General features: G+C 45.0%; 2 protein-coding genes across 4 annotated transcripts; both read left to right on the top strand.

The window, feature by feature from the left end:
• Positions 1-2,546: 2,546 nt before the first annotated feature.
• LOC143861825 (uncharacterized) lies at positions 2,547-4,120 on the top strand. 2 transcript variants are annotated; one of them, XM_077372762.1, is made up of 2 exons: positions 2,547-3,728; positions 3,880-4,120. In XM_077372762.1, exons 1-2 carry the CDS (start codon positions 2,610-2,612, stop codon positions 3,886-3,888), a joined length of 1,128 nt encoding a protein of 375 aa, XP_077228877.1. In that variant the 5' UTR covers positions 2,547-2,609; the 3' UTR covers positions 3,889-4,120. The 2 variants fall into 2 exon arrangements, with proteins under 2 accessions (XP_077228877.1, XP_077228876.1); XM_077372761.1 differs by having other exon boundaries at positions 2,547-3,755.
• Positions 4,121-21,132: 17,012 nt separating this feature from the next.
• On the top strand, positions 21,133-22,706 carry LOC143861826 (uncharacterized). Of its 2 annotated transcripts, none has more exons than XM_077372764.1 (2): positions 21,133-22,314; positions 22,466-22,706. In XM_077372764.1, exons 1-2 carry the CDS (start codon positions 21,196-21,198, stop codon positions 22,472-22,474), a joined length of 1,128 nt encoding a protein of 375 aa, XP_077228879.1. In that variant the 5' UTR covers positions 21,133-21,195; the 3' UTR covers positions 22,475-22,706. The 2 variants fall into 2 exon arrangements, with proteins under 2 accessions (XP_077228879.1, XP_077228878.1); XM_077372763.1 differs by having other exon boundaries at positions 21,133-22,341.
• Positions 22,707-26,451: the final 3,745 nt, after the last annotated feature.

Raw genomic sequence — 26,451 nt, 5'->3', positions numbered from 1 at the left:
TTGCAACACGTGGAGAAGGATCAATTTCACTGGGTGAGTCATTCATGCTTACATGTTATCACTAGCACCTGCCCACACCCATTTGTGTATCTTATGGGTTTGGAAAAGTCAACCTTTTATGCTCCCACTCGTCTGCTTTACCAGATCACGGGAAGTCCATGTCCTCCCGGATTTGTAACCCCTCCTCCTTGCGAAAAGCTTACTCCCGATCTCATAAAGTCTATTGTAGCTGCTTGGGGAAACAAGGTTACCGCTAGGAGATTTGCTCTATCATCTAAAGTCCATCGAAAGGAGTTACCAGAAGAGCCTGCGGGAAAGAGAGCTCGGATCATGGAGCATTGAAGACCATTTTCATACAATTGTCATTTTAATTTCAAGTTTCATTATACTCATTTTGTTCCATCTACTTGTAATTAAAAGTGACATGTTTTATCAATCGTAACTACAGTTTGATTTGTGATCAATGAAAATGTGTTCTTTTCTATTTTTCTCGTCTTGAATTTACGTGAAGTGTTCCATCTCAATTATCAAATGTGCAATCTAACTTATTAACTTCCATTCAGGAGTCTTAGCGGGACATCATCGCTCCTAAGAAAGCCAAGTCAAAATCGGCCTGGTCCCGTCAGTCTTCAAATTCCAGGCTGAATAGACTTTCTCTTTCCCCAGAATCCTTTACTTCTCCTTCGCCGCTTCTCCTGGGTCGTCCAGAAATTCTTTCACCCATTTCACTTGCATCTGAATCAATGGAAGGGACCGGTAACAACAGTCCTGATACGAATGAGATGATGAAGGCTATTCTTCTTCAGCTGAGTACCATGAAGGATGATATAGCCCTCCTGAAAAATGATCGTCTGTCTACCTCTAAAGACCCGGCCAATCAGCAGCCTTCAGTTATACCTTCTGTTCCTCTTGTTTCTCCCAGGCCAGCTGTATTGCCTGAAATCGAAGACTTTGATGAGGGCCAGTACGCAGCAGAGAACTGTCTTCCTAACCTGGGAAATCCTGATAAAGCACAGGAATTGGCTGACCAAATTGAGAAGCTGACTCGGGATATGGAAACCATGAAGTGCCAAGGTCCCAAAAATTTGGATATGTCTGAGTTCATGATAGCTCCAGGGGTCGTACTTCCGCCCAAGTTCAAAATGCCAGACTTTGACAAATACGACGGAATGGGGTGCCCTCGTAGCCATCTCAAGTCAGTCATTCCTCTGTTGCAGCAGCACGGTTTATCCCCAGAGCAGATTGCTTTGGTGTTCCCTAGAACTTTGACTGGGACAGCGAAGAAGTGGTTCTTGCATCTGAAACCAGAAGAAAGCAGGACTCTTGAAGGTGTAGCTAACAAATTTGTTCAGCAATTCTCCATGGAAGAGGGGATTGACGTGACAAAAAGGGATCTGAAATCGCTGAAGCAGGGACCTAATGAGACATTTACTTCCTTCATTCGACGATGGAGGAGAAAGGCAGCACAAATGACCCACAAGTTACCGGATGACGATCTTATCAAGATTGCCGTCAAGAATCTTTCCCCCTTTTACTTTCCTCATATGTCAATCCAGTACTTCAATGACTTCGATCACCTGATCAAGACCGGGACAAGAATCGAGGACATACTGGCTAAGGGCGGCCTGAGAACTAGGGCCTCCACTTCAGATGTCAGAGAGGGAAAAAGGCCTATGGCGCCTCCGAAGGAAGTTAACAACGTGAATACTGCTCGTCCAGTTAGGAGAGAAGGTCCCGGAGGAGTTCGTCCGGAAAGAAATGAGCCCAGAGAGTTCACTCCTTTACCTTATTCCCTGTCTGTAGCTCTCAAAAAGCTGTTGAGAGACAAGAAGATCACTCTACTAGAACCCCGGGAAGTTCCCAATCCTCTCCCGAAATACTGGAGAAAAGATCAGTACTGCGAATATCACCAGAGTGTTGGGCATTTGACTGACAGATGTTTGGCACTAAGGCATAGGATCCAGGATAAGATCGAGGCAAAAGAAATTGTGGTGGAAGCTCTTCCCAATGTCACCAGGAATCCATTGCCGACGCATACTATGCCTCCTCCAAATGTCTACGCTATTCTCACTGAAGAGGTTGTCCTGGACCATTCTCGTATATGCGCCGTTATCTCTGATGAGCCGTATATCTTACGATGGGAATCCGATGATGAAGAATTAAAGCGCGAAGAGCCTTATGTCTTGTCCTCTGCGCAAGAAGTTGGGGAATCCTCTGGATGTCCTTATGTCCTCAGATTCGAGGGGGAGGAGGAGAAAAGCAAAGTCCCATATGTCCTTAAGCTTGAGGACGAGGACTTGCTGCTGTTGAACGATCCGTGTGATGAGGTTCGCCATGTTACCCGTGGTGGACGTTTCTTTAAGCCCCCTGAGTTGAGAGCAGAGAATCCCGCTGAGATTGCCAGAGCTGTTGAGAATCAGAATCAGAGGTTGAGTCCTGAGGAAGATGAGGACATTCTGTTGAAGCAGCTTAGAAAGACCCAAGCTAATGTTTCTATCTGGGGTCTGTTAATGTCATCCCCTAAGCACCGGCAGGTTGTACTTCGTGAATTGAATACAGCGCAGGTGTCTGTGGATATAACCCCTGGTGAGCTGGTTGGGCTCGTATCTATGGCCAGATCAGCTATGATCGTGTCCTTTTCGGATGAAGATCTGACTCCGGAAGGTAAGAATCATACAAAATCCCTCAGAATCACCGTCGTGTGCAATAAGAAGAAGGTACCAGAGGTTTTGGTTGACAACGGGTCAGCTCTGAATGTATGTCCTTTGAGCACCGCTACCGCCTTGGGGTTTGGGCCGAATGATTATGTTCCGTCGGAGCAGGGGATATTGGCTTATGATGGGACCAGAAGGGACGTCATCGGAACCTTGGTCACCGAAATTGAGATCGGAGGTGAAATGTTTGACATAGAATTCCAAGTTCTAGATATCAAGACCTCATTCTTTCTCCTTCTCGGCCGACCTTGGCTTCACAAAGTCGGAGTGGTTCCTTCCACTGTCCATCAGAAGCTCAAGTTCATCAAGGATAACAGAATTGTCACAGTTCGAGGGGATCCAGAACCAGAGGTTGGACAGATATCCCAAGAGCAGATCGGTTCAAGCACCATAGATGTCAGTCTGACTGGGTTTTCGCTTGAAGTCTCGACCATTACTATGGAAGAGGCTATGAGCGAAGAAATTCTGTTTATGTCCAGTGCAAATGCGCAGGTAGCCCGAATAATGCGCAAATATGGGTATATTCCTGGAACTGGTCTGGGGAGAAGTCTGCAAGGTTTAACTGAGTGGCCGGAGCTGAAGGTCGCAAACAATTTGTTTGGGTTAGGATATGAACCCACCAAGAAAGAGATCAGGGAAAGAAAGCAGTACATGCTGAAGTGGGCAGAGCTGCGTCGTCGGGGCCTAGAGCTGCCTATGGGACCGTTCAGTCTGTTGATGAATGGTAAGTACAGGAAAGAAGGAGCCGATCGCCCGTTCTATGGTTTTCCCGAGCCGTGGTTTGATGAGTCTGGGAAAGAGTTACCAGGTTTTGAAATCTTCTCCGCTGACGAATTGCCAGACGAGTACTTCCATGGACAGATTGTAGCCGTCGAAAAGCAGGAATCTGATTGGGCTAAGAACTTAGAGTCGCAGCTTCTGGACTCCCTCTTCGAGGTTGAGGCACCGGTCATTGCTATGATCGGAAAAGATGCACGCTTCCTGAATCCGAAGGGCCGAATTACCCCAGCTGAGGTACCCCTTGATAACTGGACTTCTCAGGTCATTCCTCAATTAGTTCTTCAGTGTGGTCATGTTCCTCCAAAAGAGTCTCAAGTTTCTGAGTATGTGTCTGTTTCCGAGTCAAATATAAAGTCTGCTATTTCTAACAATTCTTTGGATGCAGGTACCTTAGAAAGCTTAGACATTCCTGGTGTGGGTGGCGAGTCCTCCGGTATAGATGTTGCCTATGAAGATGAGTCTGTTATGGAATATACTACAAAGTCCATACATGGTCCAGTTGAGTCAAGTGTCAGCATTTCAGTTGACGATGCAAACTTTCTTTTTGAGCATACTGTAAAGCCTGCTGTGGGCCAGTTGATCAATGATGTAAACTTTGATTCTATGAATGAAATAAAGGACTCGTTTCAGTATCTTCCTGTCTCTGTTTCTGCTTCTCAAATTGATAAAACTAATAACAATGATCAAGACTCCCCCTCTTACGAGGATGTCGACGAAACTCCCCCTGAGATCAAACACATGATTACTCGGGAGGAGCAGCGTCGGGCTAAACCACTTGAAGAAGAAATTGAAATCGTCAACATAGGTGATGAAACCTTAATTCGGGAAATACGGATTGGCAAAACGTTATCCCCGGAGGAGCGTGAAGAATTAATCACTTTGCTTAAAGAGTACGAAGAAGTTTTTGCTTGGTCCTATGATGACATGCCAGGATTAAGCGAAGACATAGTCCAGCATCGTCTTCCCTTAATCCCAGGCGCCAAGCCGAAAAAGCAAAAACTTCGAAAATTAAAACCAGAATGGGAGTTGAAAGTCCATGATGAAGTCAAGAAGCTGTTAGATGCGGGCTTCATTCAAGTGGTTGAATATCCAGAATGGCTGGCTAACATAGTACCGGTGCCCAAGAAGGACGGAAAAGTCAGAATGTGCGTGGATTTCAGAGATTTGAACAAGGCGAGTCCCAAGGATGACTTTCCTTTGCCGAGCATCGATCTCCTGGTGGATAATACAGCTGGTCATGCTTTGCTATCCTTTATGGATGGGTTTTCCGGATATAATCAGATCAAGATGGCCCCTGAGGACATGATAAAAACCGCGTTCACCACTCCATGGGGAACATATTGCTACAAAGTGATGCCGTTTGGGTTGAAGAATGCAGGGGCAACCTATCAAAGGGCGGCTACCACCTTATTGCATGACATGATTCATAAAGAGGTCGAAGTTTACGTCGATGACATGATTGTTAAATCTAAGACTCGACCAGAGCATGCCGTAGTCCTGAGGAAGTTCTTTGAAAGGATCCGGAAGTATAAGCTTCGCTTGAACCCGAGCAAGTGTGTTTTCGGGGTTACTTCAGGAAAGTTGTTGGGATTCATGGTCAGCGAAAGAGGGATCGAGGTAGATCCTCAAAAGATCAAAGCAATCCAAGAGATGGAGCCACCGAGGACCGAGAGGCAGATCCGTGGTTTCCTGGGAAAGGTTCAGTACCTCAGAAGGTTCATAAATCAGTTGACAATGACGTGCGAACCCATCTTCAAGCTGCTGAAGAAAAATTCTCCAAAGAAGTGGAATGATGAGTGTCAGGAAGCATTTGAGAAAGTCAAGCAGTGTCTAACTTTGCCTCCTGTCCTGTCACCAGTTATTCCGGACCAGCCACTGTTGCTGTACCTATCTGTCACCGACACATCTATGGGTTGCATGTTAGCCCAGCAAGACCCTGAGTCGAAGAAAGAAAAGCCTATCTACTACATCAGCAAGAAGATGCTGGAGTACGAAATCAAATATTCTATCTTGGAAAAGACTTGTCTGGCACTGGTTTGGGCAACTCAGAGGCTTAGGCATTACCTATTATCGAACAAGGTTCTCTTACTCTCACGGATGGATCCGTTGAAGTACTTGTTCGAGAAGCCCGCCCTCACCGGGAGAACATCCAGATGGTTGCTGCTATTGTCTGAATTTGATATTACCTATGTAACCCAGAAATCAGTTAAAGGGCGTGTGATAGCTGAGCAGTTGGCTGATGCGCCTGTGGATGAGAATGCAGTTCTGACGGCAGATTTTCCTGATGAAGAGATCATGGCTATAGAAGATGAGGTCCCAAGCACCAGGTGGTTGATGTATTTTGATGGTGCTGTGAACAACCGAGGTCAAGGGGTTGGGGCAGTGTTGATATCTCCGAAGAAAGAATACATCCCCGTATCCATCAAATTGCAGTTCAAGTGTACCAACAATGAGGCCGAATACGAGGCGTGCATTGCTGGTCTCGAAGCAGCCTTAGCTTTGCATATTCAAGAGATAGATGTTTTCGGAGACTCAATCTTGATCATTTGTCAGATCAATGGTCAGTGGAAAACAAAGGAGGATAGATTGATCCCGTATCACACGCATCTGGATTCCCTGGTCAAGAGATTCAAGAATGTTACATTCACTCATCTGTCGAGGACAAGAAATCATTTCGCGGACGCTTTGGCTACACTGGCCTCAATGTTAGATATCTCTGCATCAATGGAAGTTCAGCCTCTAGCAGTGCGGTTACAATGGGCTCCAGCGCATGTGAACGCTATAGAGATAGCAGCTCGATGTCCAGATGGAAAGCCCTGGTACATTGATATAAAGAATCTCATTTTAGGCCAAGGGCACCCCCCTGAAGCATCAGGAAAAGAACGGAGGTCTCTCCAGAAGTTGACGGCTAACTTCATTATCTGCGGCAATGAGCTCTTCAGGAGGTCGTTTGATGGAATCCAGCTTCTTTGTGTAGATGAAGATCGAGCAGCTAATCTCATAGAGCAGACGCATGAAGGAGTCTGTGGGCCTCACATGAACGGGAAGATGCTGTCAAGAAAGATCCTGAGACTTGGGTACTACTGGCCAACCATGGAAGCTGACTGCTTCGCATTTGTGAAGAAGTGTCATAAATGTCAGGTTTACGCCAACCTCATTCATGTGCCGCCTTCTGAGTTACATTCTCTGACTTCGCCGTGGCCGTTTTCAGTCTGGGGAATCGATATTATCGGAAAGGTGTTTCCGAAATCTTCAAGTGGGCATGAGTACATCCTGGTAGCCATCGATTACTTCACTAAGTGGATCGAAGCCGCATCCTTCGCATCGCTGACTTCAGCCTCAGTTGCCAAATTCATTCGAACGAACATCATCTGCAGATATGGGGTACCACATGAGCTGATCTCAGACAATGGATCTCACTTCAAGAAAGAAGTGGTACGCCTATGTGAGGAGTTCAAGATTAAGCATCACAAGTCCTCACCATACAGGCCCCAGACAAATGGAGCCGTCGAAGCTGCAAACAAGAACATCAAAACCATCATCAGCAAGATGACAGAGACGTACAGGGACTGGTCAAATAAGCTACCATATGCTTTGTGGGCTTACAGAACGTCGATCAGGGCCTCTACGGGAGCTACGCCATATTCACTAGTATATGGGATGGAAGCAGTCCTACCAGTTGAGCTGAGAATTCCTTCGTTAAGGGCAATGATGGAAGCTGGTTTGCCAGAATCAGAATGGGCAAGGGCCCGGTATCAGGAGTTGCAGATGATTGATGAGAAGAGGCTCAGAGCTCTGTATCATGTCCAGGGGTATCAGCGTCGAATTGAGAAGGCCTTTAACAAAAAGGTGAAGATCAGAGATCTCCAGAAAGGTGACCTCGTTTTGAAATCCTACAGGGCACCGGTCCATGATCCCCGAGGGAAGTTCAGACCAAACTGGTCGGGTCCTTACATTGTCGATGAAGTCCTGCCTGGAAAAGCCGTCAGACTCCTTGATCAAAATGGTGAAAAACTAACAGAACCCACAAACCTTGATCAACTTAAAAAGTATTATGCCTAAGACACCAGGAGGCCGTCCTTGGTCGATCTGAACTTCAAATCCAAAAATCCAATTGAAAAACAAAAGAGAAAAGTCAAAGACCGTTTGCAAACCCTTTGAGCCAATGAGCAAAATCAAAATTTCTTTGACACCCTCAAACCAGGGGCATCTTTTATGACTTACGCCATAAAAGATGCAAAGCCTGAACTACGCCATGACCTGATCCCTTTCCACAGGGTACGTAGGCAACTTGACAACGTCGGGTTCGGTCAAATCTTTCAAAATTGCTGAAAGGAAAGAAAAGAAAAGCAGAAAGCAAATCTTTCAAAGCGGTTGAAAAAAAAAATAGAAGTCAAATCAAAACAATCTCAACCCAAAGTCCCCAATGGGCGAACTACGCGGACCTGATCCTCACTCTTTGGAGGTACGTAGGCTATCTGGAAGGGTCCAGATTCGGTCCAGTCAATGCAAACACCCTGATCCAGTTCTTCCAAACCCTAACCCACCTAGAAGTCCTCCTGGTGTGATAAGGCAAAGGTTTGTGGAGAAACAGAAAAAAGAAAAAATAATAATGGAGTCTTAGACCTGTTAGACTGAAAACCCGAAAGGGCGGTCTAGGCAAAAGTTAGGGTCATTCGCCCGCTAAGCTGAAAACCCGAAAGGGCGGCTTAGGCAAAAATCAGGGTGCAGAGCCTGCTGGATAGAAAACCTGCAAGGGCAGGCAGTCCAGGCAAAAATCAAGGCAAACGGTCCGCCAGATTGAAAACCCAAAAGGGGCAGTCTGGTCATGGCCGTGACTTCTCGTAAAGGACTAAATTTCAGAAGCTAGCAAGACTTTCATACCTGTATCGGCATCACTTCAAGGTCTGAATAGTGCCGGCGAGGCTTCCTTTGGTATTCCTCTAAGCTAGGGGTTAAAACCGAGCAACCCAAAGGGTATAATAACCATGACTAAATACCAGAAAGAGGCGGAATCACCTTAAAATGCGGTATTCAAAGAGTTCCGAGAGTGGTAAGCTGTACCCTCTTAAAACAATTATCAAATTAAGAAGCAGATTCGGTCTTTCCTGAAAGTCAGTCTTGTAACTCGGTTGTGTACTCACCAAAAGTCCTTCGTCAAGCAGTTGTCAAGGTCATTCTTGTCAAGTCAAAGTCATGTACTCAGTCGGGTCAGATGTGTCCCAAAATGACCTGTTTGGGTCCAGTATCCTTTCAAACGCTGGGGTAACAGGTGGTCGCATCTCCAGAAGGCGAAATGACATATACATGGTCTAGAAGCGCGGTAAGCTCTCAGGCCCATTTGAAATTTCTGCAGCAGGCAGGAGGTTGAAGATGTGTCAGGCAGAATCAGTCTGCTTGGAAGTTGAAAACCATTGCAACCTGAAGTTCTGACAGTTGGTAGAAAATTGAAAGTGTTTCAGACAAAATCAGTCTCTTGTACCTTCAAAATCTTTGTAATCCAAGTTTCATAAAAAAAAAAAAAAGAGAAGCTTGAATCTGTTTGAGTTTTGTTAAGACTCCTGAACTGGAAGCGAAATTATACTAGGGGCATCTTTTATGTCCTGATGAAAGTCAGACCATAAAAGATACCCAGCATGCATTGATGTTTGAGATATCAGCTTTAACAAATCAAGATTTAAGAAACTTGAAAACGTCTTTCAAATCAAATTTTCAAATTGGGAATGATCCTGATCATTCCGCCCTGTTGATCTGTCAAGATGCTGTCCTCTCAGATCCAAATTCAGGTTTGATCATGATGCTGTCTAATCATTCCGCTGTGTTCATCTGTCAAGATGCTGTCTTCTCAGATCCCAATTCAGGTTTGATCATGATGCTGTCTAATCATTCCGCTGTGTTCATCTGTCAAGATGCTGTCTTCTCAGATCCAAGTTCAGGTTTGATCATGATGCTGTCTAATCATCCCGCTTCGTTCATCTGTCAAGATGCTGTCTTCTCAAATCCCAATTCAGGTCTGATCATGATGCTGTCTAATCATTCCGCTGTGTTCATCTGTCAAGATGCTGTCTTCTCAGATCCAAATCAGGTTTGATCATGATGCTGTCTAATCATTCCGCTTTACAATCTCCAAATCCCTGAGTGGCTTAATTAGATGTTGTCTAATCATTCCATTCTGCAATTGGTGAGAGTCTGTCTCTGTCTCACTATCCCTTGAGAGGCCATCTCATCCATATATCCATAATTGAGTTACGAGTTCAAGAGAGGCTATCTCACCAGCGTTTGTAGAGTCAGCGTCCGGGGAAAGGCTATTTCACCATGTTATCTTTGTGAGTATAATTTTCAAAAAAAAAAAAAAAAAATTCCAAAATTAAAAAAAAAAAAAAAAAAACCCTCTGATTTTGGGCCAATCAAAATGTGTTGTCTGTTCAGCTTTGACATTCGCGCGACAAGCACGCTCTGCCAAAGAGGGGCATCTGTAGACACCCCATTTTGACTGTACCTTGACCCTCCAATGTTTGAACAAAATCCCAACCCGTGTCTCGAGCTCGAACCGGGCGTAGTTAAAGAAATGTAAAAGGGAGTATGAATTAGCAGGGCATGGGTGTGCCAATACTGGCTTACCATAGGCAAATAAAAAAAAAAGAAAAAAAAAAAGATTTTTATTCCGCCCCCTGTTTCTACCCGAGCCACCCCCCCTGTAAGGATAAGAGTAGTTAAAACACACTAGATGGGGTTTGTCTAGAGCAAAAAGGGGGGGGGCAAGTATATCACTCTTCAAAATAGGGGTTGGGCAAAGAGGAAATCAACCCATCCTTAAGGGTATTCTTGGATGTTCACATTGCTTGCTTGAGAAGCAATGAATCTAAGCCATAGGATCAACAAGGAAAAAGGTGTGGATAGGATGAGGTGAGAAAGAGATTTTCTAGGGTTTGTGAAGGCAAAGGAGTAGATCAAGGGTGGGGATCACCCAAGGAAGGGAAGATACCACATAGATGGCTAGGATTAGACTTAGGGTTTTAACCCTAAGTATATAGCAAAGGGGAGTTCTTGCATGAAGGGGGAGGAGCTCATCCATTTTCAAGAAAAGAAAAAAAAGAAAAAAAAACCACAGCCGCCGCCTTCTCCGGCGAGCTTGCCGGAATCCGGCAAGTCCACAACCTCTCCATCTTCCTCCTCCACCATTTCCTCCTCCACCCGCACCACCATTGCTAGCCACCTCCACCTCTGCAAACTCGAACCCTAGCCTCCATCAGCAAAACCCATTTCAAAAAAAAAAAAAAAAGTCACCACCATCTTCTCCAGCGAGCTTGCCGGAATCCGGCAAGCCTATCTTGAGCCACCACCACCGGCCACCTTTCAATCTCCACCTCCATCTTCCCCTTTCACCCACAATCCCCACCTCCATCTCCCTCCCTACAAAACCCTCTACCGAAACCCATTATTTTTCCACCACCACCGACCACCTCCTTCGTCTTATTTCTGTTTTTCTCTCCACCAGCCACCACCACCTCCAGCCACCACCACCCACCACTTCGAAAATCCTCCTCCATCTCCACCCTCACCTCCCTCCAAACCCAAAACCCAAACCACCATCCTCCACAGCCACCACATCAAAACCCATTTTTTTTCCACCACCACCGACCACCTCCTTCGTCTTATTTATTTTTTTTCTCTCCACCAGCCACCCCCACCTCCAGCCACCACCACCCACCACTTCGAAAATCCTCCTCCATCTCCACCCTCACCTCCCTCCAAACCCAAAACCCAAACCACCCTCCTCCACAGCCACCACATCAAAACCCATAAAAAAAAAAAACAAAAAAAAAACACCACCGAACCATCACCCTCTCCAAACCCATTTCGCCAACACCTCTGCAATTCCACCTCCACCATCATCCACCTCCACAGCCGCCCATCCTCCTCCACCGAGCTGCCACCCCCATCTTCACCCTCTCCACCACCACGGCCAGCCGGAATCCGGCGAGGCCAAACCCACTCCCGGCCACCAACCCACCGAAATCCAAGCCACCATCTCCCCCTATTCTATCCCCTCTATCTTCCACCATCCAAACCCCCATCACCACCCCCCATCTCCGACAGCCACTCCCAAACCCACCTCCATTTTTCAGAAACCCCCATGTCAGCCCCACTGCTGCCCCTGTTTCAACACCGATTCTGTCCCCATTTCAGCCCCATTGCTGCCCCGGTTTCAGGTATGTTTCTGTCCATGGTCCACTCCTCATTGCTGCCCCTGTTTCAGGTACGTTTCTGTCCATGGTCCAGTCCTTGTTGCTGCCCCAGTTTTAGCACAAATCTGTCCCTATATTCAGCCATGTTTAGCACAAAAATCTGTTCACAATTCACCCCTGTTTTAGCACAAATTCTGTCCTCAGTTCAGTCCATGTTGCTGCCCCTGTTTTGGCATAAATTCATTCCATGTTTCAATCCCAGTTTTGGCACGAATCTGTCCCATAGTTCAGCCTCGGTTTTATGCACATTCCTAAGCACATTTCAGTCACATTTTTAAGCACATTTCAGCCCCTGTCTTAACATGTTATGGCTCGTCTTCATTATGCTTCATCTTCATTATCTTAAACTGACAAGTATTGTATCTCCTTTCCATTGTGCTTGAACTGAAAATCAAAATCAAGGTTGGTCCATCTAGAAAATTATATTGTGCTTGTCCTTGAGTGATTCACTTTGTGATTTCCACGGTGTTGTCAAATGAGTTTCGGGTCTCATGCTTTGCCTTTAATTGAGAATTGTGGAATGGTTTTGCATGCATTTAGCAATTCGTTTTTCTCAGTGGCTGATGTATGTATGTCTGTGTGTGTGAGTGAGTTGTGTATGTCTGTGAACATAGGTCTATGCGTATACATGTGTGTGTGTGCGTGTGCGTGTGTGTATGTGAGTGTGAGTGAGTGTATGTGTGTATTCTCCTAGGTATGGTGATCCTTACACTGTCCAGTTCCGAATTTTTCAGTTTTGACCTCAAATGCTCAAAACTTTCAAAAATATACATTTTAATCTTGTAGATCTCGGCGAGCCGGTCAGTTCGACATATGGCGGCCCAAATTTCGCCAAAAGACGAGAGAGTTATGCTCGTTTAAAGTTTTCAGTTCATAATGATGTTTTCGGTCCAAGTTTTTTAGAAATTATCATGTCGAGTAATTTTTGGGCTGCTTTTGCTCAGAATTGTTCGAAATTGTCAGCTGGAAAAGTGTTCGCTATAATATTTCCTAAAACTGTCTTCTTGAGCAAATGTTTCCATAAAGGCTTTTTAATATGTCAAAAAATACTTACAAGCTTCGGACTTTCTGAAAAAACTGTCATTTCTGCAACATCAGCTTGTGGGCCATTTTTAGGCTATTCCAGGTCTGTTTCGTCCGAAATCATACAAAGAAAAAGTGTTCTTCACAAGATTTTCTAATACTTTGTCAATGAGTGAATGTTTCCAGAAACGATGTTTTAAGTGTCAAAACTGAGCCCGAACTTTCAGTAAAAGTGCTAATATGTCTTTTAATGGCGATGGATCGGAAGAGGCCATTTTCCGGCCGCTTCTGGCCAGATCCAAGCGAAATGGTCAACTGAGAGAATGTTTCTTATGCTGAGATCTACAAGATTGATCAGTAGAGTTTTTGATGGTTTTGATGTTTGGGGGGTCTAAAAGTCAGTGCAAAGTTGCATTTTTCACACTATATGTCATAATTGTGCTATTTCTTGAAAATCATGAATAACTTGAGCTCAATTCAATTTTAATGATTGTTTTGGATGTTTAGAGCCTGGTAGCAAGTTTTAAATCATATATTGAATCATTCCCATGATTTGTTTGGTATTTTTGACCATTTGTGGTGAAAATTACATGTTGGGTGAAAATTTCACATTTTCTTTTTTTTTTTAGATTGTTTGAGCCTATATTGATTCTAATGCTTGTATTGGGATATGATGAGCATGCTATCAAGTCACAAATCATATATTGATCAATTTTCATCATTCACTTTATATTTTAGAGCCTTATTTGCGAAAATTGCATGTTGTGCATAGTGCCTTCAATATATATACATATATATATATTTTTATCCTAAATGAGTGGAACCCGTGTTATATGTCAACCTAGACATCTAAACTTCTAGAATCACTTCTAAATCATGTCTAGACTTTTTAAATTCCATTGAGCCTCATTTTATAAAATCCTTTTTACAGTTGAAGACCAACTTGGTCTGTCAGTTGCCTAATCTTTTTATCCTTGCAAGGGCGATGAAGGCGTTAGCCCAAGCCCATCCTTAGGGGACTCTCTTAGTCCGAGTAGACCTCCCCTCATTTGTTTCAAGACTTGCCCAGTCTTTTGGAAACCCTTAAACGTTGTCATCTAGAGCCCCAATTTAGGGAGACAAGCTATGTCTCAGGTAAGCAAAGTCACATTCTTTTAGAGAGACATGCTTTGTTTCGTAGAAAAGCTTATCCTCAGGGAGACAGGCTATGACGGAATGCTTCTTGAGCCAACCCCTTCCCTTCCTGCCTTAGAGTTTTCGCAGGTTAAGGGATTTCTTCCTCTTTAGAGTCTGTCCTAGAGAGTTTAGGAGTCTGTCCTACCCTTGTAGAGTTTAGGATTCTGTCCTATCCCTTCATAAAATTTAGGATTCCGTCCTTCCATCTTTCAGAGTCAGTCTTCAGCATAGGAGTCAGTCCTTCAGTCTTTCAGGAGTCCGTCCTATCATCATAGGGGTTAGGATTCTGTCCATCCCCTCATCAAATCACGTGAATTTTTTCCGTTCCTGCAAGGTATAGGATGCTGTCCAACCCTTGCAGAGTTGTTATTCTGTTCATTCCCCTCGCAAAGCATAGGATGCTGTCCAACCTTTGCGGGATATCAGGAGTCTGTCATCCCCTTGTGATGATAGGATTTTGTCCTCTTGTGTCGAAAAAATCAAAAACATCTGAAAAATCAAAAATCTCAAAAATCTCGAGTCATTAGAGTGTAGTTAGGAAAATCGTTCCGAACTACGGATGGCTTGATCCCTAGCTGAGGGGTACGTAGGCAGCTCAGGCGTGCTGCTGGCACCCTGAGTTCAGTCACCATTTTTACACCCTTTCACCATTTTCAGTCACCATTTTTGTAAATATTTCTCACAACTTTCACCATTTTTCATAACTTCAAAACCTCCCAAAAATACAAAAAACTTCAAAACCTTTTCAAAAAGATCTTCCCCTAGAGTTAGGAGTCTGTCCTAGATATTTAGGGTGTTTTAGAGTTAGGAGTCGGTCTTGATTTGTATTGATGTGGTGTGTCATGTCGTGTGAGTGTCCCTAGAGTTAGGAGGCCTCGAGTCGATCGGTCAGACACTTAGTCGAACCGATGGCTAGACTAGGAAGCATATAGTCAGCCCATGGTTTTCTTTATGTTGCACAGCCTAGATACACATAGGATGTAGGGCCCACCTGCATTAGCTTAAGGCTAAACAACCTGCATTAGTTAGGACATATAGAGAGTCGTAAAAATCACAATCCACTTGAATTTAACCAATCGCACAAAAAGCTTTAAAAACTAGTCGAGTCTAGTTGATCGAGTCTAGGATAGCGGTCCTAGAGGTTTAGGCATTGTAGTTTAGCATAGGACACCGAACTACGTTGGCTCTGATTCTTCCCGAGGCCGGGATACGTAGTGCAGCTAGGATGGATGGCCATCCTGGTCCGAGTCAAGTCCTGCATTAGAATTTTAGGATTTGTCTTGTCGAGTCGTGTTGTATTGTGTGTTTTGCTGTGTTTTCTTATTTTTATGTACAGATCTTATACCTTTAGCTGTAACATGCATGTGCTTGTCCACCAGAACTTAGACACCAATTAGGCATGTCACTCATAACCTAGCTATTCTTAGGCGACATATCTTTCATTTCTTTTGTGTGTGCTTCTTATTCATCTCCGAGACATGCATGATTAGCTAGACGTTATCTTGGAGATATTCGTTCCCATTTCGCATGATTTTCGCCCAAAAACTCTTCAAAATTAATAATAAATGGCATAAGAGACCAGGTGCTAGCACTTGGGCGAATTGGGGGCGCCTAATCCCTTCCCCATTCGTCATCAGGCACGAACCCTATTTTATATCTCTGGTTATCTGTTGCAACAGAGCACAGCATGGGATCCAGGGCCCACTTCCTTGGATGGCGACTCTTTCTTTATTCGAGGTGCGTCTCGAATCCGGGCTGGTCCCCGAATCGAGAGGTATCTCACTTCACATCGCCGCTCATGCTGTGAGGGGCACTCTTTCGAGAGTTCCTTGGCGGGGCTCTCCTTCACGTGGATGATCCAGAGACTCGCGCGGGGGCCCGTCCCCTCACGCCCGTCCCGGATCTGGTTCCACAGGCTGGCGACTCTGCTGGGGATCTTTTGAAACATTGCCTAACTCTGTAAAAATGCCATTTTAATTAATTTTGAAGAAATTTGGGTCAAAATCAAGTTAAATGAGAACTTTATCGTTAGAAATCCAGGGGCACCAAGTAGGTGCGTAACTAAAACAAGGGATTCACACACTGCACATCATACATTGTCATATTCTTTATTTCTTTCATTATTTTCATTATTGGCCTCAGGGAATAGATATGACGCGTACCAGTTGGGAACCGTTGTATCTATTTCCGAGCTATGCGCCGGAGCTGCAGCCGTAGACACTGGGTGTGCTGGTGTTCTACAGCAGCCGATGAGCAATGAACATACTTTGTATAATGCTGGGTGTGCTGGCGTTATACATCAAGGGTATGGTCATAAGCATAGTACCCTGCAGAGATGCCTGGGCCTTACTTTTATTTCATTATATTATGTATGTATATATTAGTTGCTCCCTTTAGAACCAAAATTAGGGAACCCTTGCTAGGACACTATATATATGTACTCATATAGGACGAACATGTGCGACCAGCATATGTGAGCCTAGGATAGAAGTCAGCCTACCCATGTAGTGTAGAAGGGTAAGTCACACCGTGGTTACCCGCCGCGTTTTCTAGTACACTCACAAGCACTTTTGAGTCAAGATTATCTTGGCTCCGCTAGATCAGGGTAGGGCTGGTGCCCCTGGTTAGGATATGTATGTATATATGTACGTGTATGTGTTATATTTATTCTCAGATTAGGACCTGTCTCCTAGATTAGGTTTCTGTATCTGTCGCAGTCGTGCATTCCTTCAGACCTGATCGATGACCCTTACTCTTGCTCGGTTGTCAGCTAGATCGTGATTTACCCTGTGATCTCTTATCATACGGTCACCCCGGTGTGTTGGGTTCATGTGTTTGAGTTGTTCTGATCCATTACATCAGGTAAAGCCTATTCCTTCTTTCAGTTTGGGTCTGGCCGACGGTTTTGTTCACCGCCTTTCATGGTCATGGTCCAGTCCTTGATTCCTTATTTTCCTGATCGGTCTTTGTGCTAACCTGTTAGACCAGGGTCAGTCTATCAATAGAATTTTCTGGTCTAACTATCAGCTACATAGTTTCATTCCTCAGTCTTCAAAATGGTTAATCATTTTCCCTGGTCTTGGTCCTGATCATGGTCTATGTTTTGTCTCCTGAGTGTACGGTGGTCTTGTTCCTTTGTACATGTATTATTCGCTGAGTCGATGTATAGTTTTGCCATCTTCTTGTGCATACCCTATGTGTCGAGTCGGTCGTTCAGATCAGGCCACCTTTTTACAATAGGTGTTCCAGGTCTGATCCATCCTATTGCACTCCTTCGATGCAGTCGATAGTATTTCTTTTACCTTTGTTGAGACTATATCTGTCGTTTTGTCTTCAGATTGTACAAATCTCTTTGGTATGTCCCGTTTTGTCGATTGGTTAGATCAGAACCCTCTTTTCCAGTGAGGGATTCCTGGTTCAATCAATCATATGTACATTCTTTCAGAGTCACCTGGTTAGTGGTCTATACTCGTCACTCTCATAGCCATGGTCTATTCATGTGTCATAGATCCGTGTTGTGTGTGGATATTACTCATTGGGTTAGATTTTCGCTACTTGCATGCTCTGTCTTAGATATGGTTGATGGCTTGTCCGCTGTCTCTATGACCATGATCTATCATTATCGATCCTCTTGATCATACAGTTGTCAATGTCCATCATCAGATTTGAGATCCAGTCTATGACCTACTTCTGTCATTTTGTGGCCGTGGTCTACCTTTCTGATCTATTCGAAAGTCTATGATTATTGATGAACAAAATCAGTGTCGCCAGTTGTATCCTTCCCATATGATCGGTCAAATTTATCCCTATTATTTCGTTATTCAGGGTTATCTTCACTCTCTTCTGATCTTATCCTATCTGTGATTAGGTTAAATCATGTCGAACAAAGTGATGAGGGTTTGGATAAGTGAGTCAATTCGAGCTCTCCCGCGCGAGCGTGCACAGTGGAGTACGGCCGACAGGTTCATCAGCACGTTTAATAATTTGAGCGCATCCGGTGTGAATTGGCAATTTCTTCAAGCAGCTGCAAGACTCTGGGATCCTATTCTTCATGTTTTTCAATTTGGTCCCTTTGAAATCTGTCCTATATTCGAGGATTGGTGCGCCCTATTAGAACTCCCACCTGAGGGACTCTGGATCCAACCTTCGAGTATAGCGTCTCCTCGTTCCCTTTTCTGTAAGCTTTTTGAGAACCAAACTGTTGATGCTATGCCCTATTTCAAAGACACGTACGTGCAATTCGATGACCTCATTGAGCGTTTTTCTAAAAACGTTGACCCTATCGATTCCCGTTTTCAAAATTGTCGACGCAGTGCCTTAATCTTTGGTGTCCTTGCACGTCACGTTGTCCGTGAAGACTCCAGTATTGCCCCTGTGACCTTACTGAGTGTGGTCGATCAAATTAGTGAATGAAGGAATCCTGTCCCACTCATGCTAGCAGAAACCTTCTCTGGGCTGGATCTTATCGCCCGGCAAGAGGTGAAGGATAATTTCCATGGGTGCGTCAAGTTACTTTATTTATGGCTCTGTGAAAAACTCACCATCCTTCGGCCACAGAGTTCCCTTCAGTACACCCTCAAGGATCATCTTTCGTGGCAACCAATGGCCAATAAACCCCAATCCATTGATGAGTGGCGTAATTGGTTGCAACACGTGGAGAAGGATCAATTTCACTGGGTGAGTCATTCATGCTTACATGTTATCACTAGCACCTGCCCACACCCATTTGTGTATCTTATGGGTTTGGAAAAGTCAACCTTTTATGCTCCCACTCGTCTGCTTTACCAGATCACGGGAAGTCCATGTCCTCCCGGATTTGTAACCCCTCCTCCTTGCGAAAAGCTTACTCCCGATCTCATAAAGTCTATTGTAGCTGCTTGGGGAAACAAGGTTACCGCTAGGAGATTTGCTCTATCATCTAAAGTCCATCGAAAGGAGTTACCAGAAGAGCCTGCGGGAAAGAGAGCTCGGATCATGGAGCATTGAAGACCATTTTCATACAATTGTCATTTTAATTTCAAGTTTCATTATACTCATTTTGTTCCATCTACTTGTAATTAAAAGTGACATGTTTTATCAATCGTAACTACAGTTTGATTTGTGATCAATGAAAATGTGTTCTTTTCTATTTTTCTCGTCTTGAATTTACGTGAAGTGTTCCATCTCAATTATCAAATGTGCAATCTAACTTATTAACTTCCATTCAGGAGTCTTAGCGGGACATCATCGCTCCTAAGAAAGCCAAGTCAAAATCGGCCTGGTCCCGTCAGTCTTCAAATTCCAGGCTGAATAGACTTTCTCTTTCCCCAGAATCCTTTACTTCTCCTTCGCCGCTTCTCCTGGGTCGTCCAGAAATTCTTTCACCCATTTCACTTGCATCTGAATCAATGGAAGGGACCGGTAACAACAGTCCTGATACGAATGAGATGATGAAGGCTATTCTTCTTCAGCTGAGTACCATGAAGGATGATATAGCCCTCCTGAAAAATGATCGTCTGTCTACCTCTAAAGACCCGGCCAATCAGCAGCCTTCAGTTATACCTTCTGTTCCTCTTGTTTCTCCCAGGCCAGCTGTATTGCCTGAAATCGAAGACTTTGATGAGGGCCAGTACGCAGCAGAGAACTGTCTTCCTAACCTGGGAAATCCTGATAAAGCACAGGAATTGGCTGACCAAATTGAGAAGCTGACTCGGGATATGGAAACCATGAAGTGCCAAGGTCCCAAAAATTTGGATATGTCTGAGTTCATGATAGCTCCAGGGGTCGTACTTCCGCCCAAGTTCAAAATGCCAGACTTTGACAAATACGACGGAATGGGGTGCCCTCGTAGCCATCTCAAGTCAGTCATTCCTCTGTTGCAGCAGCACGGTTTATCCCCAGAGCAGATTGCTTTGGTGTTCCCTAGAACTTTGACTGGGACAGCGAAGAAGTGGTTCTTGCATCTGAAACCAGAAGAAAGCAGGACTCTTGAAGGTGTAGCTAACAAATTTGTTCAGCAATTCTCCATGGAAGAGGGGATTGACGTGACAAAAAGGGATCTGAAATCGCTGAAGCAGGGACCTAATGAGACATTTACTTCCTTCATTCGACGATGGAGGAGAAAGGCAGCACAAATGACCCACAAGTTACCGGATGACGATCTTATCAAGATTGCCGTCAAGAATCTTTCCCCCTTTTACTTTCCTCATATGTCAATCCAGTACTTCAATGACTTCGATCACCTGATCAAGACCGGGACAAGAATCGAGGACATACTGGCTAAGGGCGGCCTGAGAACTAGGGCCTCCACTTCAGATGTCAGAGAGGGAAAAAGGCCTATGGCGCCTCCGAAGGAAGTTAACAACGTGAATACTGCTCGTCCAGTTAGGAGAGAAGGTCCCGGAGGAGTTCGTCCGGAAAGAAATGAGCCCAGAGAGTTCACTCCTTTACCTTATTCCCTGTCTGTAGCTCTCAAAAAGCTGTTGAGAGACAAGAAGATCACTCTACTAGAACCCCGGGAAGTTCCCAATCCTCTCCCGAAATACTGGAGAAAAGATCAGTACTGCGAATATCACCAGAGTGTTGGGCATTTGACTGACAGATGTTTGGCACTAAGGCATAGGATCCAGGATAAGATCGAGGCAAAAGAAATTGTGGTGGAAGCTCTTCCCAATGTCACCAGGAATCCATTGCCGACGCATACTATGCCTCCTCCAAATGTCTACGCTATTCTCACTGAAGAGGTTGTCCTGGACCATTCTCGTATATGCGCCGTTATCTCTGATGAGCCGTATATCTTACGATGGGAATCCGATGATGAAGAATTAAAGCGCGAAGAGCCTTATGTCTTGTCCTCTGCGCAAGAAGTTGGGGAATCCTCTGGATGTCCTTATGTCCTCAGATTCGAGGGGGAGGAGGAGAAAAGCAAAGTCCCATATGTCCTTAAGCTTGAGGACGAGGACTTGCTGCTGTTGAACGATCCGTGTGATGAGGTTCGCCATGTTACCCGTGGTGGACGTTTCTTTAAGCCCCCTGAGTTGAGAGCAGAGAATCCCGCTGAGATTGCCAGAGCTGTTGAGAATCAGAATCAGAGGTTGAGTCCTGAGGAAGATGAGGACATTCTGTTGAAGCAGCTTAGAAAGACCCAAGCTAATGTTTCTATCTGGGGTCTGTTAATGTCATCCCCTAAGCACCGGCAGGTTGTACTTCGTGAATTGAATACAGCGCAGGTGTCTGTGGATATAACCCCTGGTGAGCTGGTTGGGCTCGTATCTATGGCCAGATCAGCTATGATCGTGTCCTTTTCGGATGAAGATCTGACTCCGGAAGGTAAGAATCATACAAAATCCCTCAGAATCACCGTCGTGTGCAATAAGAAGAAGGTACCAGAGGTTTTGGTTGACAACGGGTCAGCTCTGAATGTATGTCCTTTGAGCACCGCTACCGCCTTGGGGTTTGGGCCGAATGATTATGTTCCGTCGGAGCAGGGGATATTGGCTTATGATGGGACCAGAAGGGACGTCATCGGAACCTTGGTCACCGAAATTGAGATCGGAGGTGAAATGTTTGACATAGAATTCCAAGTTCTAGATATCAAGACCTCATTCTTTCTCCTTCTCGGCCGACCTTGGCTTCACAAAGTCGGAGTGGTTCCTTCCACTGTCCATCAGAAGCTCAAGTTCATCAAGGATAACAGAATTGTCACAGTTCGAGGGGATCCAGAACCAGAGGTTGGACAGATATCCCAAGAGCAGATCGGTTCAAGCACCATAGATGTCAGTCTGACTGGGTTTTCGCTTGAAGTCTCGACCATTACTATGGAAGAGGCTATGAGCGAAGAAATTCTGTTTATGTCCAGTGCAAATGCGCAGGTAGCCCGAATAATGCGCAAATATGGGTATATTCCTGGAACTGGTCTGGGGAGAAGTCTGCAAGGTTTAACTGAGTGGCCGGAGCTGAAGGTCGCAAACAATTTGTTTGGGTTAGGATATGAACCCACCAAGAAAGAGATCAGGGAAAGAAAGCAGTACATGCTGAAGTGGGCAGAGCTGCGTCGTCGGGGCCTAGAGCTGCCTATGGGACCGTTCAGTCTGTTGATGAATGGTAAGTACAGGAAAGAAGGAGCCGATCGCCCGTTCTATGGTTTTCCCGAGCCGTGGTTTGATGAGTCTGGGAAAGAGTTACCAGGTTTTGAAATCTTCTCCGCTGACGAATTGCCAGACGAGTACTTCCATGGACAGATTGTAGCCGTCGAAAAGCAGGAATCTGATTGGGCTAAGAACTTAGAGTCGCAGCTTCTGGACTCCCTCTTCGAGGTTGAGGCACCGGTCATTGCTATGATCGGAAAAGATGCACGCTTCCTGAATCCGAAGGGCCGAATTACCCCAGCTGAGGTACCCCTTGATAACTGGACTTCTCAGGTCATTCCTCAATTAGTTCTTCAGTGTGGTCATGTTCCTCCAAAAGAGTCTCAAGTTTCTGAGTATGTGTCTGTTTCCGAGTCAAATATAAAGTCTGCTATTTCTAACAATTCTTTGGATGCAGGTACCTTAGAAAGCTTAGACATTCCTGGTGTGGGTGGCGAGTCCTCCGGTATAGATGTTGCCTATGAAGATGAGTCTGTTATGGAATATACTACAAAGTCCATACATGGTCCAGTTGAGTCAAGTGTCAGCATTTCAGTTGACGATGCAAACTTTCTTTTTGAGCATACTGTAAAGCCTGCTGTGGGCCAGTTGATCAATGATGTAAACTTTGATTCTATGAATGAAATAAAGGACTCGTTTCAGTATCTTCCTGTCTCTGTTTCTGCTTCTCAAATTGATAAAACTAATAACAATGATCAAGACTCCCCCTCTTACGAGGATGTCGACGAAACTCCCCCTGAGATCAAACACATGATTACTCGGGAGGAGCAGCGTCGGGCTAAACCACTTGAAGAAGAAATTGAAATCGTCAACATAGGTGATGAAACCTTAATTCGGGAAATACGGATTGGCAAAACGTTATCCCCGGAGGAGCGTGAAGAATTAATCACTTTGCTTAAAGAGTACGAAGAAGTTTTTGCTTGGTCCTATGATGACATGCCAGGATTAAGCGAAGACATAGTCCAGCATCGTCTTCCCTTAATCCCAGGCGCCAAGCCGAAAAAGCAAAAACTTCGAAAATTAAAACCAGAATGGGAGTTGAAAGTCCATGATGAAGTCAAGAAGCTGTTAGATGCGGGCTTCATTCAAGTGGTTGAATATCCAGAATGGCTGGCTAACATAGTACCGGTGCCCAAGAAGGACGGAAAAGTCAGAATGTGCGTGGATTTCAGAGATTTGAACAAGGCGAGTCCCAAGGATGACTTTCCTTTGCCGAGCATCGATCTCCTGGTGGATAATACAGCTGGTCATGCTTTGCTATCCTTTATGGATGGGTTTTCCGGATATAATCAGATCAAGATGGCCCCTGAGGACATGATAAAAACCGCGTTCACCACTCCATGGGGAACATATTGCTACAAAGTGATGCCGTTTGGGTTGAAGAATGCAGGGGCAACCTATCAAAGGGCGGCTACCACCTTATTGCATGACATGATTCATAAAGAGGTCGAAGTTTACGTCGATGACATGATTGTTAAATCTAAGACTCGACCAGAGCATGCCGTAGTCCTGAGGAAGTTCTTTGAAAGGATCCGGAAGTATAAGCTTCGCTTGAACCCGAGCAAGTGTGTTTTCGGGGTTACTTCAGGAAAGTTGTTGGGATTCATGGTCAGCGAAAGAGGGATCGAGGTAGATCCTCAAAAGATCAAAGCAATCCAAGAGATGGAGCCACCGAGGACCGAGAGGCAGATCCGTGGTTTCCTGGGAAAGGTTCAGTACCTCAGAAGGTTCATAAATCAGTTGACAATGACGTGCGAACCCATCTTCAAGCTGCTGAAGAAAAATTCTCCAAAGAAGTGGAATGATGAGTGTCAGGAAGCATTTGAGAAAGTCAAGCAGTGTCTAACTTTGCCTCCTGTCCTGTCACCAGTTATTCCGGACCAGCCACTGTTGCTGTACCTATCTGTCACCGACACATCTATGGGTTGCATGTTAGCCCAGCAAGACCCTGAGTCGAAGAAAGAAAAGCCTATCTACTACATCAGCAAGAAGATGCTGGAGTACGAAATCAAATATTCTATCTTGGAAAAGACTTGTCTGGCACTGGTTTGGGCAACTCAGAGGCTTAGGCATTACCTATTATCGAACAAGGTTCTCTTACTCTCACGGATGGATCCGTTGAAGTACTTGTTCGAGAAGCCCGCCCTCACCGGGAGAACATCCAGATGGTTGCTGCTATTGTCTGAATTTGATATTACCTATGTAACCCAGAAATCAGTTAAAGGGCGTGTGATAGCTGAGCAGTTGGCTGATGCGCCTGTGGATGAGAATGCAGTTCTGACGGCAGATTTTCCTGATGAAGAGATCATGGCTATAGAAGATGAGGTCCCAAGCACCAGGTGGTTGATGTATTTTGATGGTGCTGTGAACAACCGAGGTCAAGGGGTTGGGGCAGTGTTGATATCTCCGAAGAAAGAATACATCCCCGTATCCATCAAATTGCAGTTCAAGTGTACCAACAATGAGGCCGAATACGAGGCGTGCATTGCTGGTCTCGAAGCAGCCTTAGCTTTGCATATTCAAGAGATAGATGTTTTCGGAGACTCAATCTTGATCATTTGTCAGATCAATGGTCAGTGGAAAACAAAGGAGGATAGATTGATCCCGTATCACACGCATCTGGATTCCCTGGTCAAGAGATTCAAGAATGTTACATTCACTCATCTGTCGAGGACAAGAAATCATTTCGCGGACGCTTTGGCTACACTGGCCTCAATGTTAGATATCTCTGCATCAATGGAAGTTCAGCCTCTAGCAGTGCGGTTACAATGGGCTCCAGCGCATGTGAACGCTATAGAGATAGCAGCTCGATGTCCAGATGGAAAGCCCTGGTACATTGATATAAAGAATCTCATTTTAGGCCAAGGGCACCCCCCTGAAGCATCAGGAAAAGAACGGAGGTCTCTCCAGAAGTTGACGGCTAACTTCATTATCTGCGGCAATGAGCTCTTCAGGAGGTCGTTTGATGGAATCCAGCTTCTTTGTGTAGATGAAGATCGAGCAGCTAATCTCATAGAGCAGACGCATGAAGGAGTCTGTGGGCCTCACATGAACGGGAAGATGCTGTCAAGAAAGATCCTGAGACTTGGGTACTACTGGCCAACCATGGAAGCTGACTGCTTCGCATTTGTGAAGAAGTGTCATAAATGTCAGGTTTACGCCAACCTCATTCATGTGCCGCCTTCTGAGTTACATTCTCTGACTTCGCCGTGGCCGTTTTCAGTCTGGGGAATCGATATTATCGGAAAGGTGTTTCCGAAATCTTCAAGTGGGCATGAGTACATCCTGGTAGCCATCGATTACTTCACTAAGTGGATCGAAGCCGCATCCTTCGCATCGCTGACTTCAGCCTCAGTTGCCAAATTCATTCGAACGAACATCATCTGCAGATATGGGGTACCACATGAGCTGATCTCAGACAATGGATCTCACTTCAAGAAAGAAGTGGTACGCCTATGTGAGGAGTTCAAGATTAAGCATCACAAGTCCTCACCATACAGGCCCCAGACAAATGGAGCCGTCGAAGCTGCAAACAAGAACATCAAAACCATCATCAGCAAGATGACAGAGACGTACAGGGACTGGTCAAATAAGCTACCATATGCTTTGTGGGCTTACAGAACGTCGATCAGGGCCTCTACGGGAGCTACGCCATATTCACTAGTATATGGGATGGAAGCAGTCCTACCAGTTGAGCTGAGAATTCCTTCGTTAAGGGCAATGATGGAAGCTGGTTTGCCAGAATCAGAATGGGCAAGGGCCCGGTATCAGGAGTTGCAGATGATTGATGAGAAGAGGCTCAGAGCTCTGTATCATGTCCAGGGGTATCAGCGTCGAATTGAGAAGGCCTTTAACAAAAAGGTGAAGATCAGAGATCTCCAGAAAGGTGACCTCGTTTTGAAATCCTACAGGGCACCGGTCCATGATCCCCGAGGGAAGTTCAGACCAAACTGGTCGGGTCCTTACATTGTCGATGAAGTCCTGCCTGGAAAAGCCGTCAGACTCCTTGATCAAAATGGTGAAAAACTAACAGAACCCACAAACCTTGATCAACTTAAAAAGTATTATGCCTAAGACACCAGGAGGCCGTCCTTGGTCGATCTGAACTTCAAATCCAAAAATCCAATTGAAAAACAAAAGAGAAAAGTCAAAGACCGTTTGCAAACCCTTTGAGCCAATGAGCAAAATCAAAATTTCTTTGACACCCTCAAACCAGGGGCATCTTTTATGACTTACGCCATAAAAGATGCAAAGCCTGAACTACGCCATGACCTGATCCCTTTCCACAGGGTACGTAGGCAACTTGACAACGTCGGGTTCGGTCAAATCTTTCAAAATTGCTGAAAGGAAAGAAAAGAAAAGCAGAAAGCAAATCTTTCAAAG

Source organism: Tasmannia lanceolata, unplaced genomic scaffold (assembly GCF_043159265.1).
Source record: "Tasmannia lanceolata isolate RefF3 unplaced genomic scaffold, GAP_Taslan_0.1 ptg000037l, whole genome shotgun sequence".
NCBI classification, from domain to species: domain Eukaryota; kingdom Viridiplantae; phylum Streptophyta; class Magnoliopsida; order Canellales; family Winteraceae; genus Tasmannia; species Tasmannia lanceolata.
The sequence above is the reverse complement of the archived record's forward strand: the minus strand, read 5'-3'. Positions and strand labels throughout refer to the sequence as shown.

Coding starts and splice junctions, on each gene's coding strand:
- LOC143861825 (XM_077372761.1), top strand. CDS start 2,610: ATGGCCAGATCAGCTATGATCGTGTCCTTTTCGGATGAAGATCTGACT.
- LOC143861826 (XM_077372763.1), top strand. CDS start 21,196: ATGGCCAGATCAGCTATGATCGTGTCCTTTTCGGATGAAGATCTGACT.